Raw genomic sequence first — 17350 nt, forward strand, 5'->3', positions numbered from 1 at the left:
AGCAGAGTCTGCTCCATTGAGGGTCCCAGCTCCATGAAAGACTGTCTGGAAGAATGGCATTTCTGGCAAGGAGAAGAGAGAATAGGTATGGCCTTCTAGAAGGGCAAAGACAGGACCTTTGGACTGTGTTCTAAGTATCAAAGCCTAATGGAAGGCTTTATGCAGGTTGGTGACATAATCTCATATTTTAAAAAAGTCACTGGTGCACTGGTGGTTCCTATATGAGAAGTATATATTAGGAGGCATGAGGTTGAAATCAGAGGCCAATTAGAAGGTTGTTGCAGGGGTTCAGGTGATGAATGGTGGTGACTTAGATAAAGTCATTGTGTTTGAGGTGGTAAAAAAATCAGGTTGCATTTGTTTTTTGTTTTTTGTTTTTTGTTTTTTTATCAAGGTAGAGCTAATACAATTTGCTGATAGTTTGGATGTGGGATGTAATGGAAAGAAGAGTCATGGATAACTCCAAGGTTTGAAGTATGAATAGCTAGGGAAATGGTGGCCATTTACTGAGATGGGCAACCCTGAGGGAGGAGCAGGTGTGTTTGGAAGATCATCCTAAGTGAAATAAGGCCAAGGAACTATGGAGGGGCCAACCAGATCATACGTGGTCCTGTATGTTATATGAGTGACTTCAGGTATTACTCTATAGATGACAGACTGAGGAATTTTCAGTCAGATAAGAGACATAGTTTTGTGTTAGAAATCTTTCTTGGTAGGATAGAAGAAATGAACAAACAAGGGTCGATTAGAGAGAGTTGAGGATAAAGGCAGGGAGATTAATATGGAATTTTTTACAGTAAACCAGGCTAAGTCAAGGCAATGCCTTAGGGATAATAAACAGGGAGAGTACATGAAATACTCATTAAGGTGGTTAAATAGATAGACTTCATTATTGGTTAAAAGCAGGGAGAATTCTGAGTTGACTCTTGAGTCTGTAGCCATTCACTGTGCTAGTGAATAGATTTCAAGTGGGGAAGGAAGGATGGCTTTATTCTATTCATAATTTATATTTTGCCTACATTGTAAAGAGGATTTAAAGTAGCTTACAATAAAAGATACATGTTTAATAAATCCATTACAGTGGGAGATGAAAATAAATATTGAAGTCGGAAACTTCAACCAACATTGTTACTCTAATTAAGCAAGAAATTTATCTTGGTACTTCCTGGAAGGCAAGACACAAATGTGGGAAAGAAAGGGTTATATAATTCTCATCGTTTGTTGAAAGGAAACAAACCAGCTTGTCAAGTGGAGAGCAACTTCTTTCCTGGCACTAAATTATTGTGTGGGCGCTTATACAACAGACATTACATAATGCAATGGACAATTCAACAGAAAATGTAGAGATGTTCTACATATTACTCGTTTTTTTTTTATAGCAGCCCTTAATTAAGGCAAGAGTAGGGGTTTTTGAATGAAAGGGCAAGCTGAGTCCTACTCACCTTATGGGCTTTGTAGGCTGTCACTGTGCTCAGTATAGGGTGAGAAAAGAGGATGTGGTCCACCGACCCACACTCCTGTAGACTGTGGTACTTGGAAGCCATCTGTTGTCATGGACTCCACCTGTTGTCTCTTTTTGAAGTGCCCTTCCCCCTCTTGAAAGCTACCTCTTCTGTCACTCTGGTAAGAGAATGAGAATGGCGCCTCCTGGAGTTGTGTAGTATGGAAACCTTATTTTCTCTTAACATGTACAAATTTCAGACTTAACTTGAATCACTCTTGAAATGTTTCTAGCCTGCTCAGCCCATAGTTGATTACTATCTCCTTTGGACAATTTAATATTTATTTGAGGGAAATAATTTTGAGTAGTAATAAAGAATTAGGACTTTGGAGTCAGACTGCCCAGATTTCAGTCTCAACTCTTCACTTGCTAGCAGTGTGATATTGGGCAAGCTATTAAAGTGTTTTAACCCTCAGTTTTCTCATCAATAAGATGGGGGTCCTGTTAGTGTTTATAGAAGTGTTTTGATACAGTGCATGTATGCATTTGGCACATAGAAAGTATTCAGTAAGTATTAGTTATCATTATAGTTTTGTTTTTGTTTTTGTTTTTTACTTTTCTTTCCTCTGGTGAGGTTTTTCCTTTTTTCTGAAAGATTTTATTTTTAAGTAATCTCTACACACAACATGGGGCTCGAACTTATAACTCTGAGATCAAGACTCACACTCTCCACTGATTGAGCCAGCCAGGGGCCCCTCGTCTGTTGAGTTCTTTCATTGTGTTTTTACATTTTGTTAAATTGAGGTGTAATTGACCTATAATGTTATGTTAGTTTCAGGTGTACAACAAACAGTGATTTTTCTATTTGGATATACAGTTGACCCTTGAACTACAAAGAGGTTAGGGACACCAACCCCTGTATGCTTGAAAATCCATGTATAACTTTTGACTCCCCCAAAACTTAACTCCTAATAGCTTACTGTTGAATCAGAAGTCTTAGCAATAACAAACGGTTGATTATCCGATGATTTGTATGTTGTACATATTGCATAATATATTCTTATGATAAAGTAAGCTAGAGAAAAGAAAATGTTATTAAGAAAATTATAAGGGGGGGCACCTGGGTGGCTCAGTAGGTTAAAGCCTCTGCCTTCGGCTCAGGTCATGATCCCAGGATCCTGGGATCGAGGCCCGCATCAGGCTCTCTGCTCAGCAGGGAGCCTGCTTCCACCTCTCTCTCTCTCTCCCTGCCTCTCTGCCTACTTGTGATCTCTGCCTGTCAAATAAATAAATAAAATCTTAAAAAAAAAAGAAAATATAAGGAAGAGGAAATACATTGGTAGTAGTAGCCTATGTTTATTGAAAAAAATCTGCATATAGTGGACCCACAGCTTTCAACCTCACATTGTTGAATGGTCAACTATATTGTGAAATGATCACCATAGTAAGTCTAGTTAACATCTGTCATCATACACAGTTAAAAATTTTTTTGTGTTTAGTAAGAATTTTTAAGATTTTCTTCCTTAAAAATGCAATATTTAAAAAAAAAAACGTGTAATAGAGTATTAAACTATGGTTGCCAAGCTATATATTACATTCCCATGACTTATTTGGTAACTAGAAGTTTGTAATGTTTGACTCCACCCAGTTTGTGGCCCCCTTCAGCATTTTTACTTGCCTACTTAGTCCCATATTTTTTATGGGAGCTCAGTAAATATTTGCAATATATTGACTGACTTCAGGTTTTCACATTAAGACACAACAATCTAATTACATACACAAGTTAAAAATGGCAACCACGAAGCTAAAAGGACAGCTTTGTGACTTTTTTAGGGAGCTAATTTCTGAGCAGTCTACACTTTGAACAATTTTATAATGTTGCAGAAGAACTTGACCATGTTAGTGGAACTAACCAAATGTTATCATCCCACGTAGTTGGGAGTTTAATGCCTGGGTTTAGTCAGAAAAAAGAGAAGTTACATAATGCCATATGTTCAGGCTCTTATGTAGCATCTTTAAGGATTGAAAGCTGTAGGAAAAAGTAATATTTTCCAGAGGCAGAGAGGAAATATTTTTATCCTCAAAGCTATTGCACACTGATACTTTTCCTCCTGCCCATTTCTGTGTTCAAGAATGTTTAATTCTAACCTTTTTTTCCTCTGTATATTTTGTGATATAAACTGTATTAGTAACCTGTTGCTGTGTAACAAATTAACCCAGCCCTAGCAACTTAAAACCATAAACATTTATTACCACATGTAGTTTCTGAGGGTCAGAAATCAGGGAGTGGCTTAGCTAGTGGGGTCTGGGTCAGTATCTCACAAGGTTGCACTTAAGGTGTCTGTTGGGCCTGTAGTTATCTGAAGGTTGACTGGACTGCAGGGTCTGCTTTCCAGTTCCTTCTGTTGGTTGTTGGCCAGCTTCACTTCGTTGTTGGCTTTTGGGCAGAGGCCGGAGTTTCTCCCTATCTATGCCTCTTTGTAGGGATGGCTGCTTACAACGTGGTAGCTGGCTTCCCTGAGAGAGAGAGGGAGCAACCAAGATGGCTACCTTAGTGTCTTTAGAAACCTGTCTTGGAGGTAACATACCATCACTTCTGCCATTCCAATCCTTGTATGATATGGGAAGAGACAACACAAGGATGTGGGTATCACTGGGAGTGATCTTAGATGCTGGCTACCACAGACTCTATTAGTAGAGTTTCAGTTATTTATTTATTATTATTATTATTATTTAATTTATTTGACAGATGGAGATCACAAGTAAGCAGAAAGGCAGGCAGAGAGAGAGGGAGAAGCAGGCTCCTTGCCGAGCAGAGAGCCCAAATGCGGGGCTCGATCCCAGGACCTTGGGATCATGACCTGAGCCGAAGGCAGAGGCTTAACCCACTGAGCCACCCAGGCGCCCCTAGAGTTTCAGTTATTGTCACGATATATAACCAGTCCATATTTATAGGCTTGTTTTTGAGTTTTCCTGTGTTGTTCAGATTCTTGTCACCCGGAAGTGACTTTCTATGCTCTTCTGATTTTTTTTTTAAGTGATTCAAGTTCACAAACTTGAAGCCATTTTTTTCATCTCTTTTTCTTATCATTGCTCAGGTGCCAATTTTATATTTTCTTTACGTGGTATCTCCCAAATCATCTTTTTTATATTCCTATAGCTGTATCCTTGTAAGATCCTCACTGCTTCATACCCACAATTGAAATACTGTCTGAGTAGTGCCCTGACTTTGAGTCTCTCCTTTTTCCAGACGGATCCTAAATTTTGACTTCTTTATGTCACACCCTGTGACCTGTCCATTAAAATTCAGGTACTTGTACTCAGATCCTTAGTTTATGGGCTGATATGTTATTGGATATATATATATATATATATATATATTATATATAGATAGATAGATAATAATATTGACAAGGGGGCTTTTGTGAGAAAATCAATCCATTGTGCATTGAGGTTTATATAAGATATAAACAATTACCTTGAACATTGCAAGATGATGGAAAGTTCATTTTTTTTTTTTTAATCTTGTTAAGTTAAACAGTATAGTTTGGAAGAAACTACAGACAGGCTTCATTTTAAAGGAGAACAAATATTTGTATTATTTTATTGATGGATAATTGCTATTCCAGAAATCAAAGCATTTTGATCGCCACATTTTGATAGTGAAGAAGAGACTTTTTCTAGAGGGGCTGGGCATTCATTTGGTAGAATAATTTTTGCTGGGCATCATAGGAAGTATACATTCAAACAGTAAGCCTCAGGGTCAGCCTGTTTCAGGAGTTCTCAGGAAAGATACATTTGTTGTTTTCCCACTCGGAGCTTGGGCTGCTCAACAGATAAATTTGCCTATGGATGATTTTTCTAGGCCCCCTTATTACTAAGGATGCCTCTCAAGGGCCCAACGCTTGGTCTTCTTCCATGGGTGTTCATAAAAGCCCGAGCCTCTTCAGGCTGTGGAGATGGTCAGTGACTGCCACCCCTGCCCTGTACATTTCTATCCTTCACCGCTGGCCAAAGTCTTCAACTGCTTACTGCCCTGCTTTAGGTTCTTCTTTGGTTATTGGGTCTTAGGATTTCTCTTATTTGGTCTTACAGAGAAGAAGTCTTTTTTAGATCATATAGTTTGCTGTATCACTAGAAAAAAAGTTAAAATATTTTGCAAACTTAGTGAAGGCAACACATTTCTCCAAGCTCTTAAGAATGTGCCATTGTTTTGTCATTAGAGAACCTCCTACGATAACCCTGTGCTCATCAAGGAGAAGCTGTTTCTTCTTCCTGAAATGATACCCTAAAGTTAAGTGTCTACCCACTTGAGCACATACGTTCAAGAATAGAGAAAAGCCTGCATTTTAATTTAAGTGCATCTTATTCCCAGTTTAACTTTTTACCTTTCTTGTTAGGGGAAACAATTGCCGCACTTACAGATATAAGCAGCTTGAATCATCCAGAATCTGAAGGCCAGATCATGATTTTTACAGATAAGACAGGAGTTATAAAAGCTGCAAGATTACTTCTTTCTTCAGTGACAAAAGTGTTGTTGCTGGCAGACCGAGTAGTCATTAAGCAGATAATAACATCACGAAATAAGGTATTTGTCTTTCTCGTGTTTCTATGTTATGTCCTTTGGGGTTTTTCAGAAGTGTTTTTAGGTTAATTATAGGTAATTTGGCAATGCTTATCAATTTTAATTGATTATGCCTCCAGTTGTCTATAGTTTAAAAGTGGTATTTCTTCTGCACCTGTAATTCCTAAACAATGTATGCACTGGGTCTCTACATTTAGATGTAAATAGTATTTCTTCCCAGAAAATCGTTATCTACTTGTTGAGGCTTATGTGAACACTTTTCATGTGCACAGATTTGGGAAGAAAAGCCAAGAACTATGACAATGTATGTAGTAGAAACCTAGTTGATAAAAATACCAAATTCCTCAGTACCTTTTTTTTTTTCAGACTCAGAGAATAATAATAATTTGTAAGCTTAAGAAAAAAATTCAATCATCTGAAACCACAGTTATCCACATTACGGAATTTCTGTTGCAGCATCCCTAGAGATTATGAATAATCATAAAGCTTGCTGAATAAATTTAAACTCTCCCAGTCACTCAGCTAATGGTCGTGCTCTCCCATCATCTGGGGAAGCCAGGGCATGGAGAGTCACTTCTTGCCCTGGATAATTCCCTAGGCAAGGAGGAGAAAGTCTGCCAGGGAAGGGATTGTCTCAGTGAAGTTTGAGGACAGCACTACCAGATGAGCGCTGAGTCAACTAAAGAGAGTGAATTTCAAGTGAAAAAGAAATTGGAGAAGTGGATTGGGCAGTGCTGGAGTGATAGGAAAAACCCCTCTCTCTTTAAAAGACAGAGTTTCTGCTCAGTGGTAGCAATCTGCCTTATCTGTGCTAGTCGCCTGGATTTCCTGAGCTGCCAGGGCGGCTTACCATGCCAAACAGCCATCATATCCTCATTTTCAAAAGTAAACACAGGATATCTGTGTTTTCTTTACCTATCTTGGTCTGACAAGAGCTAATCCAGTATTATTATTTTAGAGAAAAATATTTGAAAATATGTTTCACATCTGTTCACTTTACTTTTAATATCAAGAAAACACCTAACATTGTCTCTTGGCTCTACTATAGGTTTCTCGGGTTGTTTGTTTGTTTGTTTTACCCCTGGCTGCCCAGAGCCTCTTGGCAATTAATTTATTCAACACAGACAATTCCTGACTGAACCAAACTGTTTTCCTGCTCTCGAAGCGACACACCTTCCTTTCCACTCCTCACTGTGCAGGTGACTTTCCTTCTACTTTCTTGGAAAGAATAGGGTTCCCCCAGTTCTGGTTCACTGAACCTTATGGCTTCCATGTAATACCTTTATGCCCCCTGTCTCCCTAGTTCTCTGAGGATTTGATTACCTCTGTCTTGCACATGTCCACCTTCTCCAGACTTTGCTACATAAATGATCTCTTCTCCTGTATCTCGAGTAGTTTCTTGTACTCTTTCTCCTTTTAATTTTCAAGTAAGCTCAGTTCTCCCCACCGTAAAAACAAATTGTTTCCCTCGATGATTCTAACCTTCAGATGTGCTTCTACTTCTCTGGGCTCCTCCTTGCCTGTCTTCCCCTCTGACAGCTCCTTCTCAGCTCTCTCCTAGAATTCAGTGTGTCTCCTTTTTCCCCTCTATTCAACGTTGACATCTCAGTCTCTTTCATATCTATACCTGACAATCAGTTATTCTCTGTTTTGCAGGTTCTTGCAACTATGGAAAGACTAGAGAAAGTGAATAGCTTTCAAGAGTTTGTCCAAATATTCAGTCAATTTGGAAATGAAATGGTGGAGTTTGCACATCTAACTGGAGATAGACAAAACGTATGTGTTTACCACATTTAACCATTTTCAAATACATATATACTTTGTCATTTGGATGGAGGTGTGGTCTTTGTGATCTTCTGGGTTGGTTTATTTGCTTATTAAATTTATAATCTTGGTGTTGAAAACCTTTCATAAAGGAGCTAGGATGAAGTTAGTAACTTTACATGACTTTTTTTTTTTACATACATTTACCAGTTAAATATGTTCTCACCACACACTATGACTATGACTATATGACTAGGAGAGGTCATATTTGCCTTCAGAGCTCAGATCTAATACTTCCTGTTTTAGAAAAATACATTTGACTCTTCTACAAGGGCTCAAACAAATAAATTGAGTCATTATATATATATATTCTGTTAGTATTGTATATCTGTTTTTGTAATTTGTTATGTATTCTGCTGTTATCTATTTCCATCAGTTTCCTCCATTAGAATCAGTAATAAGAAGTCAAGCTTTTATTTATTTGCATTAGCTATGTGTTAGGTACTTAATACACAAGATCTCATTAATTTTGAAAACAGTCCTGTAAGGCAGGTGTTGTTATTACTGTTTCACAGCTAAGGAGATGGAACCTGTGAGGGTAATAAACTTTCCCAAGGTCACTCACCTAACAGATTGAACTTCGTTCTGTCTGATTTTGGAGCCTATAGTTTTTAACCTACAGTGTGATATTAGTTCTTTATAGGTCTTTTCCTCAATTTAGACTATAAGCTCCTAAATTTAGGGAGGCAGAAGACCGGATTATATCTAGCGTTGACTTTTCTTTGTTGTGGTATTCATGCATGAGTTGATCCTGTCAGCAGGTTAGATATGTAATAAGGGACCTCTTAAGATTTTTGGAACAGTCCTATAGACTATCATGTTGGCCATGAACTTTCCTGGTTGTGGCTGGAATTGGAAGATGGGTATTGGCCTGGTTTAATGGACGCCTCTTTTTGTCCTGTGGACTAGCCCTCTACAGATCTTTTTCGTTCATTTATTACTGTATAATAGATGGTGTTATATCTGGCCTACAACCCACAAATGGGAAGACTGACTAATGCAACTGGTGAAAATCTTGTGTAATTCAAATTTCAGTGTCTGTAGTTAAGTTTTATTGGGACACAGGCATGTTAGCTTGTTTACGGACTGTCTCAGTGTGCTTTCACATTGCAGTGGCCGAACTAGTTGTTGCAGACTCTCTGACCCAGAAAACCTGAAAACTTTGTTATCTGGCCTTTTGTTGAAAATGGCTGCTGACCTCTGATTTAGATGGCCATGACCAAATTATTATAAGAGTGTTTAGTTCTAGATTTGATCACGGCACTTAGGTACTTTCTGTAATAGCATACATGCTATCGAGGGCTCTATGAAGAGAAACTAAAAGAAAAAAATTCAAAGCACAGCGCCTGCTTCAGACTTCATAATCCAGTTGGAGAAAATGAGAGACCCGAGAAATGTCTTAAGAATATTTCAGAGCAGGGCGCCTGGGTGGCTCAGTCGTTAAGCGCCTGCCTTCGACTCAGGTCATGATCCTAGGGTCCTGGGATCAAGCCCCACATCAGGCTCCCTGGTCTTGGGGAAGCCTACTTCTTTCTCTCCCACTCCCCCTGCTTGTGCTCTCTCTCTCACTGTGTCAAATAAATAAATAAAATCTTAAAAAAAAAATATTTCAGAGCAGCATATTGGTTAAGTTTAGCCAGACATGGTCTCTGAAAGTGTTGACATCTAAATATCTAATTAAAGGAAATAATAGCCTACAAATGCTTGATAAATAGGTCGCTCTTAATGGAGTAAAGAATAGGAAGGCTGTTTCCGGTCAGAAGGGAAGGGTTTCCGTGTGGGCACCAGAACGTCAGGTGTGCAGGCCACCACCAGCGTGTGGGGTGCCGGCCATCACCCCCTTGCTCCGTCTCAGGCCCTGGCTCTCTGCCCTCAGTAAGGGCACCTGTTTCTTTCCGTACACTGTGTTGATGGATTTAGATCAAAGCGCTGGCATTTTATAAAACTTTATCCTGCTTTTTTTTTTCACTTTGTCACTTTTTAAACAATGTTACTTAATTGATTCTTGTTGCATAAATGAATTTTCAAGAAGTTATTTACAGGATCCTAGACGGCTCAGTGGCTTTCTTTCATTTTTAGGATCTGAAAGATGAGAAGAAAAAGGCAAAAATGGCAGCAGCCAGGGCAGTTCTTGAAAAGTGTACAATGATGCTTCTCACAGCCTCAAAGGTAGGGACGCTTTTGTTTTACCCGCTTATATGCATCCAATTTATGTTTTACATTTTTTAAAAAGATCACAGTGATACATTGGAACATAGGCTACCACAGTCAAATCTGTTACCCTTCAGCAAGAGAGCCAACTCCCGCCCGCCCTGCAGACAACAATCAGTCCGCGGGTCCCTGCCGCCTGAGCCCCTCTACGGAGGGTGGCGTGGAGGTGCCCAGTCAGGGCATGTGATGCAGGGTCCCTGCCTGCAGGGGTGCCGGTTTTGTTGGGGAGCCAGCACGTGTACTCCCGACACAGTGAGGAGACTTAGAATCTGTTAAGTAACAGTGGAGTATTAATCCAGCCCTTAATTTGTTTATTGTGTAAATCTGCACCTCTGATTGCTTTTTCTACTTTTAATGAAGTCGTCAATCAAGTGTTGGTGACTCCGAGCAGCAGCTGGCCAGTGACGTGGTGCAGTCAGAGAGGAGAGTAGTCAGCCGCTCAGGAGCGGCTTGTTTAGAATCACCGTTTCCGCTCGCAGTGTTTACCCTGGGCTGGCTTAGCGAAGCCACCGATCGGCTCCCTGGAGCCCACTAGCAAGGCTCTGTTCACATCCAGGCCCCCGAGCAGCTTTCATTCACACCGTTTTCAAAAGTCAAAGATATGTCCTCTGCCATAGAACATGTGTTCATGTGTCCCCACTCTTTTTTATTTTTCGCACCTGGAAGGCAACATTTTAAAATAGTTTTAATCATGATGAAGATAGTCTCCCCCCCCTCAATTTTAAGTAATCTTATTGAAGCATAAAGATACAGTTTTTGCACTCTGCCTTTTTCACTTAACCTTGCTATCGCTTTTTACTCATCCTGCTTCCACTTTTAGTGAGGAGAAGCAGCTGGGTGAGCCAGGGACCCGGGAGATTTTGGTAAAGAACCATTTTTATTAGCATGACAAGTTCTCTGTCAGATTTTGTGTATTATGGTATGGGCCTAATCTGAAAATAAACATTCTCAATTGTTTTGAAGACATGTCTCAGGCATCCCAACTGCGAATCAGCCCATAAAAACAAAGAAGGAGTATTTAACCGAATGAAAGTGGCCTTAGATAAGGTGATAGAAATCGTGACTGACTGCAAACCAGGTGGAGAGACTGACATTTCATCTGTCAGTATTTTTACTGGAATTAAAGAATTCAAGGTAAGAATGGGGAGAAGATATATTTTTTTCTTTCCATATCAGAGGGACACCTCTAGATGCAGTACGCATGTGTTGGTGTAGTATTTTAGAACAGATGCTTCACAAAAGTAGATACTTTCTTTAAGACAGTGCCACTCTGTATAAACTCAGTATTCCGTAGCATTTGTTTAGCGTTGTCTGTACAGAGAATGTTGGGCTGGGGTTATAGTAGCTCCCTGGGCCCCGTGTCGCTGCATGCTTCAGCGGGAGCCTCCTGTCCTCTGTATAGAAAGGTGTTCCCTGCCCAGTCTGAGTGGTGCTGTTGCTGTCCGTGGCTGATGACAGACAGCAAATAATTTCTTCTGGAATCCCTGCTCTTCCCTGAGCTCCAGGGTGGAGACTTGGAGACTCTAGTAATAGTAATAGTGTTAACGTTAATTAAGACCTAGAATGAACACTAACATGCTAACGTGTATTGTTGAGCATTTACTCTGTGCCAACCCTGTTCTGAATGCTTTAAATGTGTGTACATGTAAAATCCTAGGAGAACTATTGCTACTCTACTGTTGAGGAGACTGAGAAATAGAGATTAAGTAATTTGCCAGCGAGGAAGTGCCAGAGTCGGGATTTGAAACCAGGCAGTCTGACGTAGAATCCCCACGATTTTCAGGCAGAGCTTCTCATGAGAAGTCAGAGAGCTGGGGAAGGTGCTCTCTGGGTCAGAGCAGGGTCTGACTGAGGAGGACCCTAGGGAGTCATCTTGTACAACCTCTCATTTAACAACTGGGAAGACTAGGGCCCTTGGAAGTTATCTAATAGGCCAGGGGCTGCGGCGAGGATAACATCCCTTCCATCTTTTTAATTCCTCCTTAGGTAGGAACATGGGGTGAAAGAAAGTCATGGAAAGACCAGTTATTTTTAGGGGTCATTGTCTTCATGAATAGTATCTAATTTAATCATTAACTTCCATTTTAGGTGGGTACTCTTATCACTGTATTTCTGAGGAGGAAAGGGGTAGTCAGTGGTGAAACCCTTCTTTAGAACCAGGACTCACTAATCCCAAAGTCCACGACCTTGCAGTTTGTGCCTGTGGGTTTGCTTGTCTGCAGCCAGCCCTGCCCTACATCTCTTCCTGAGGGGAAAGAAGCTACAAAGACCAGTCATTGTTTTGAGAGTTTTTGTTGCTAAGGGATTTTAGAGATTATTTTTCTAATCCGTTCTTTTTATAAGGCTGAGGGGGGGAGATGTTTTCTCAAGGGTTAAAGGACAATTAGGGAAACAAATAAGCCTAGAGCCAAGTCTCTTGCTTTCTGGTGCCAAGTTGGGATCCAGGTTAACTCGGGCAGTGCTGTGCCTGTGGCTGCTGCCGGCCGCTCTGGCTGCGAATCCTTCAGCATCATACGTTCTGGAGGGCAGAGCTATGAGGAATAGACTCTGTCTCCCCGTCACTGGGCATCTCGTTGGCATCTTACCATTATTACTGGTGGAGAGTATGCTCTGTAGATGGAAACTAGATACGTTACTGTGCTCAGCACTGGGAATGTGTGGACGAATTTTAGGAAGCCATATAAATGAATGGCTTTTGAAAAAACAACTCTACTCAGTTGCTGTGTTTGTGTATGTGCTTTCAAAGGGGAAAACCAAAAACCTAACATAAATGGTGTGTGGTCAACATGACTAATTTTTATATTGTAATTCTGTTTAAATTCTAAATTCTCAGATGCTCCTTGTCAGTTCCATACCTGACTTTTATCCATGTTCTTTCCTATCTTTAAAAAAAAAATGCTATCTACCTTGAATGGGGTGGTTACTGGTTACACCTTGGGCCAAGAGGAGAAGGGGAAGCAGGCCCCGCTGTGGCCTCTTGACCCTCCCAAATCTCGGTATTTTCATGGGTCCTGTGAAAATGGGTCAAGATGCAAGGATTAACTTGAGACTGTGTTTGTGAAAGGACTTTTAAGTGCTAAACAAATGTAAGCTATTCTTTTCTCTTTTTTAACTTTTTTTTTTTTTTTAAGATTTTATTTATTTATTTGACAGAGAGAGTTGCAGCGAGAGAGGGAACATGAACCGGGGGAGTGTGAAAGGGAGAAACAGGCCCCCTGCTGAGCAGGGAGCCCAGTGTGGGGCTCGACGATCTCAGGACTCTGGGACCATGATCTGAGCCGAAGGCAGGCGCTTGATGGCTGAGCCACCCCCTTAACTTTTTTTTTTTTTTTTTTTCTTAATTTGAGAGAGAGCATGAGAAGGGGTAAGGTCAGAGGGAGAAGCAGACTCCCTGCTGAGCTGGGAGCCTGATGCAGGAACTCGATTCTGGGATTCCAGGATCGTGACGTGAGCCAAAGACATTTGCTGTAAGATGTTCTTACCAGCACATTCAGTGTGAGCCCGTCCTGGTCCTCACCACCGATTGCCTCTTGGCCCAAGGTGTTTCTGCTGCACCTCACAGGCTGGAGGTTAGATCCAGCTGCAGTGTCATGGTGTCACTTAGACAGCTGAGAGAGAGACGTGCCAGAGAACACATGTCTGTCACATGTGTGGGCAACTCTGAGCACAGGATGGCTGCAGTGACAGGTTGTTTGGGAACTTGAGAGGTGGCGAGACAGACTGTCAGAAAATCTATAAAATCAAGACCCTAGAGGATTTTGTGTTAAGCGGTAGATATTTGAGCTTAATTGTATAGGTGGCGAGGAGTTACCTAAAGGGAAGTAGCACTCGCAGAAGCTTTGCGCTTCAGAAAGATGATACTGGTAGAGGTGCTGTCGGTGTTCCACAAAACGTAGGGAGATCCATTAAGGGACTTGCAGAGTTTTGCTGAATTAACCACGGGAAAAGGGATGCCTTTCCCAGCCCTTCCCATACCCACACCCTCCACACCCTGGCCCCTGGGCTCAGCACAAGTTGGGATTTGGGTGTAGCAAGTCTTTCAGGACTTTGCCTCAGCATTTCACAGATGCAGATTCTCCACCTGCGGGCGGGTTGTTTTTTCCTGCGTTGCTGCACCGTCCTGCGCTTCGGCCCCCCGTGTTTACTGATCTCACAGCAGTGTTGTGTTGGCAGCTGTTGCAGTGAATCTCTGTGTGGCCTTTGGTGGCTCCTGAGCCATGTGTCCTGGGGAACAGAGTCATCACTGGAGGCTGTATTTCCCCCAAGCCCCCAGACTTTGCTAGTGAATTTGCTAGTATCTCTAGCTGGTGTCTCTCTGGGCACTGCCAGAAGTTACAGCACGTTTGGTTAGGTGGGAATATTGACTCATGGAGATGGATCTCCTTTTCGTTCTCAGATGAACATTGAAGCTCTTCGGGAGAATCTTTATTTTCAGTCAAAAGAGAGTCTTTTTGCGACTCTGGAAGTCATCTTGGAGCGCACCGAGGACTTCACTGATTCTGCCTACACCAGCCACGAGCGCAGGGAACGCATCTTGGAACTGTCAACTCAGGCGAGACTGGAACTGCAGCAGTTACTGTCCGTGTGGATTCAGAGTGTAAGAGCTCTATTCGTCAAAGTAAACCCTATATGGTAGCTCTTCCCTAAATCTCTGAGAACCGTGGAAGCTAGCATAATCACCAGGAGTATGGAGGAGGTCTGGAGTGGGACAGGATGTCTCATCCCTTTTTTCCCTCCCTCTTGGCCCAGAGCATCCTTCCTGTCCTGCGCTCATGGTACTTGACATTTCGAGGCCTGTCGTTTCTCAGTTTCTCACCTGGCCGGCCAGCCTGGATTCTGTACCATGGTCACTACCATGAGTTCATCCCGTCATCTCCACTCGTCCACCAAACTCATCTCTGGAAAATTCTTCCCCCAAATGCTTCTTACCTAGAGGTTTCTGTCCCCTGAGTCTTACTGGCAGAGCCATTCACACGTGTATAGTGCTTAACTCTGAGGACACTGCATTTACACACACAAAATTTATTTTATTATTTGTTTTTAGAGAAGGAGAGAAGCGTGGGTGGGTAGAGATAGGGAGAGAGAGAATCTTAAGTAGGCTCCACACCCAGCAGGGAGCTTGAGGTAGGGCTCGATCTCACAACCCTGAGATCATGACCTGAGCAGGAATCAAGAATCAAACACTTAACCGACTGAGCCACCCAGGCGCCCCTACGGACACAACAGTTTAGACAACCTATTGAAATCTAGACACAGAGAAGACAAGGATAGATCCAGCAAGCAGATAAAAGATGTTCCACCCTTGTTCTGATTCCTGGTGTAAGATTATGAGCAGCCATTCAAAGTAGACTGGTATGTATACAGCCTGGGAGGTTATGTGGGCAAGATGATAAAGATGACAGAGTTGGGGACACCTGGCTGGCTTATGGGAGAGCATGCGACTCTTGCTCTTGGTGTCATGAGTTCGAACCCCATATGTGGTATAGAGTTTACTTAAAAAAAAAAAAAAAAAAGGATGGCCAGAGTGGGACAGCACAGAGAGCATGTATTCAGACTCTTGTAGAGAGTGGTTACAAAATCGAAAGGTAGAGTCTTGAGACTCTGGCTCCCACACGATTTATTTATTTCTTAGACCTAGGTTATGTAAAAAAAAGTATTTAATGTGATTTACAATGTAAGCATAGATGAAACAAATCTGGCAGCTATGAACAAAGCTTTGGCAGTAAGGGCAGAGGGGTGAAAGTGGCTGAGAATAGCAAATGAAGGAGCAGTTGACTTTCGTGTAAAGAGATTGGTTTATGAAAGTAGAGTAGATATCAATCAACATTTTTCTCCTATTCCTTGGAACCGCAACAGTGCAAATGGTCATATCAATGGGAAATTAACCTAGAGTAGAGTGCTGTCAGGGCTAAAAACAATATCTTGTGATTACTTCGAAATATCTATGTGATATCTAACCTGAAGCATGGATTGTTTCAGTGTTCAATTTTTCCCCAAGCATCAACATAAGAAGTCAACATAAAGAGGAAATGCTCTCTGTCTGAGTCTGTCAAAACTTAAATTTGCAATTAGCACCTTTCCCATATTTCACAAGCACTCAGATCTGACTTGGCATGCCAGATGTATAGTTCATTCATTCATTTTTGTTGTTACTGAGTGCCTTTTACATACTAGGCACCAGAAATCTAAAGGTGAACAAGATAAAATCTTTGCCTGCAAGAATTTTGCAACGGAGAAAAGTGTGGGAAGGGGTAAGACAACTACAGAAAGTTTTGTAGGTGTCCTAACAGAGGTATAGACCATGTGTTGCAGCGATTTGAGGGAGGGCAAATTTATACTTAGGGAGATGGATCAAGAAGACTGCTTTAAGATACTGATATTTAACTTAGATTTATCTGTTCAAAGAACAGAGTACCTACTACCTTCCATTTGCTGTATCAGGTATTGTGTATTCATTAGTGAGCAAAATAAACGTGATTGCAGCCTTCATGGAGCTTATCAGGGCCTAGTGGGGAAGATCAAGTTTAAACAAAAAAAATTTAAAAATTTAAAAAGTAAGTATGTAATTGCAAACTAGATTACTTAGATAAAGATTAGAATGGGTAAGAAGAGGGCCTAGTTTATGTGATCTGAAAAGGCCTTTCTGAGAAGGAGACATTTATGTAGAGACTTAAAGGTAAATAGGATTTTAATTTTTAACTCCATTAAGAGCAAAGAGATGAGCATTCTGGGCAGAAGATAAAATAGATTCATTTTTGACATGATAAATTTTTTAAAGAAATGAGATTTTAAAAATTTATCTTTTTATGGTTAGAATGGGAAAATATAACTAGAGAGTTAAAATTCTATTTTCCATTCTAACCGTAAATAGGTGAATTTTTAAAACCTATTTCTTTTATAATGCACAGAATATTAAACATTTATTATAATTTGTAGTTAAATAAAATTGGAATTACCAAATTAAAAAGATGAGGTAACTATATATATATATATATTTTAATTTTTAGCAAAGCAAGAAAACAAAAAGTATTGCTGAAGAACTAGAACTTGCTGTATTGAAAATCAGTCACAGTCTCAATGAACTCAAGAAAGAAGTAAGTATAGTTTGAAATTTAGCCCCTTTTAAACCTTTGCTAATTTTCATGTGACATAGTATGTATGAAGTGCATTAGTATTAGTATGTCTGTGCGTCCAGAAGATGGTTTTCCATTTTAAAACCACTGTTTTTTTAGTGCCATCCTTCTCAAAGCTTGTATGTAGATGTTCATAACACCTTTATTTATGGTAGC

General features: G+C 40.7%; 1 protein-coding gene across 1 annotated transcript in view; it reads left to right on the forward strand.

Moving 5' to 3' along the window:
• Nucleotides 1-17350, forward strand: part of CTNNAL1 (catenin alpha like 1) — a 64180-nt gene that overhangs the window by 19168 nt on the left and 27662 nt on the right. The window contains exons 3-8 of the mRNA XM_046022026.1: nt 5842-6029; nt 7683-7802; nt 9930-10019; nt 11025-11195; nt 14458-14658; nt 17069-17155. Of these exons, the coding sequence (XP_045877982.1) occupies nt 5842-6029; nt 7683-7802; nt 9930-10019; nt 11025-11195; nt 14458-14658; nt 17069-17155 (857 nt within the window). The remainder of the gene's footprint in view (nt 1-5841; nt 6030-7682; nt 7803-9929; nt 10020-11024; nt 11196-14457; nt 14659-17068; nt 17156-17350) is intronic.

This window comes from Meles meles, chromosome 11 (assembly GCF_922984935.1).
Source record: "Meles meles chromosome 11, mMelMel3.1 paternal haplotype, whole genome shotgun sequence".
In the NCBI taxonomy this organism is placed as follows: Eukaryota; Metazoa; Chordata; class Mammalia; order Carnivora; family Mustelidae; genus Meles; species Meles meles.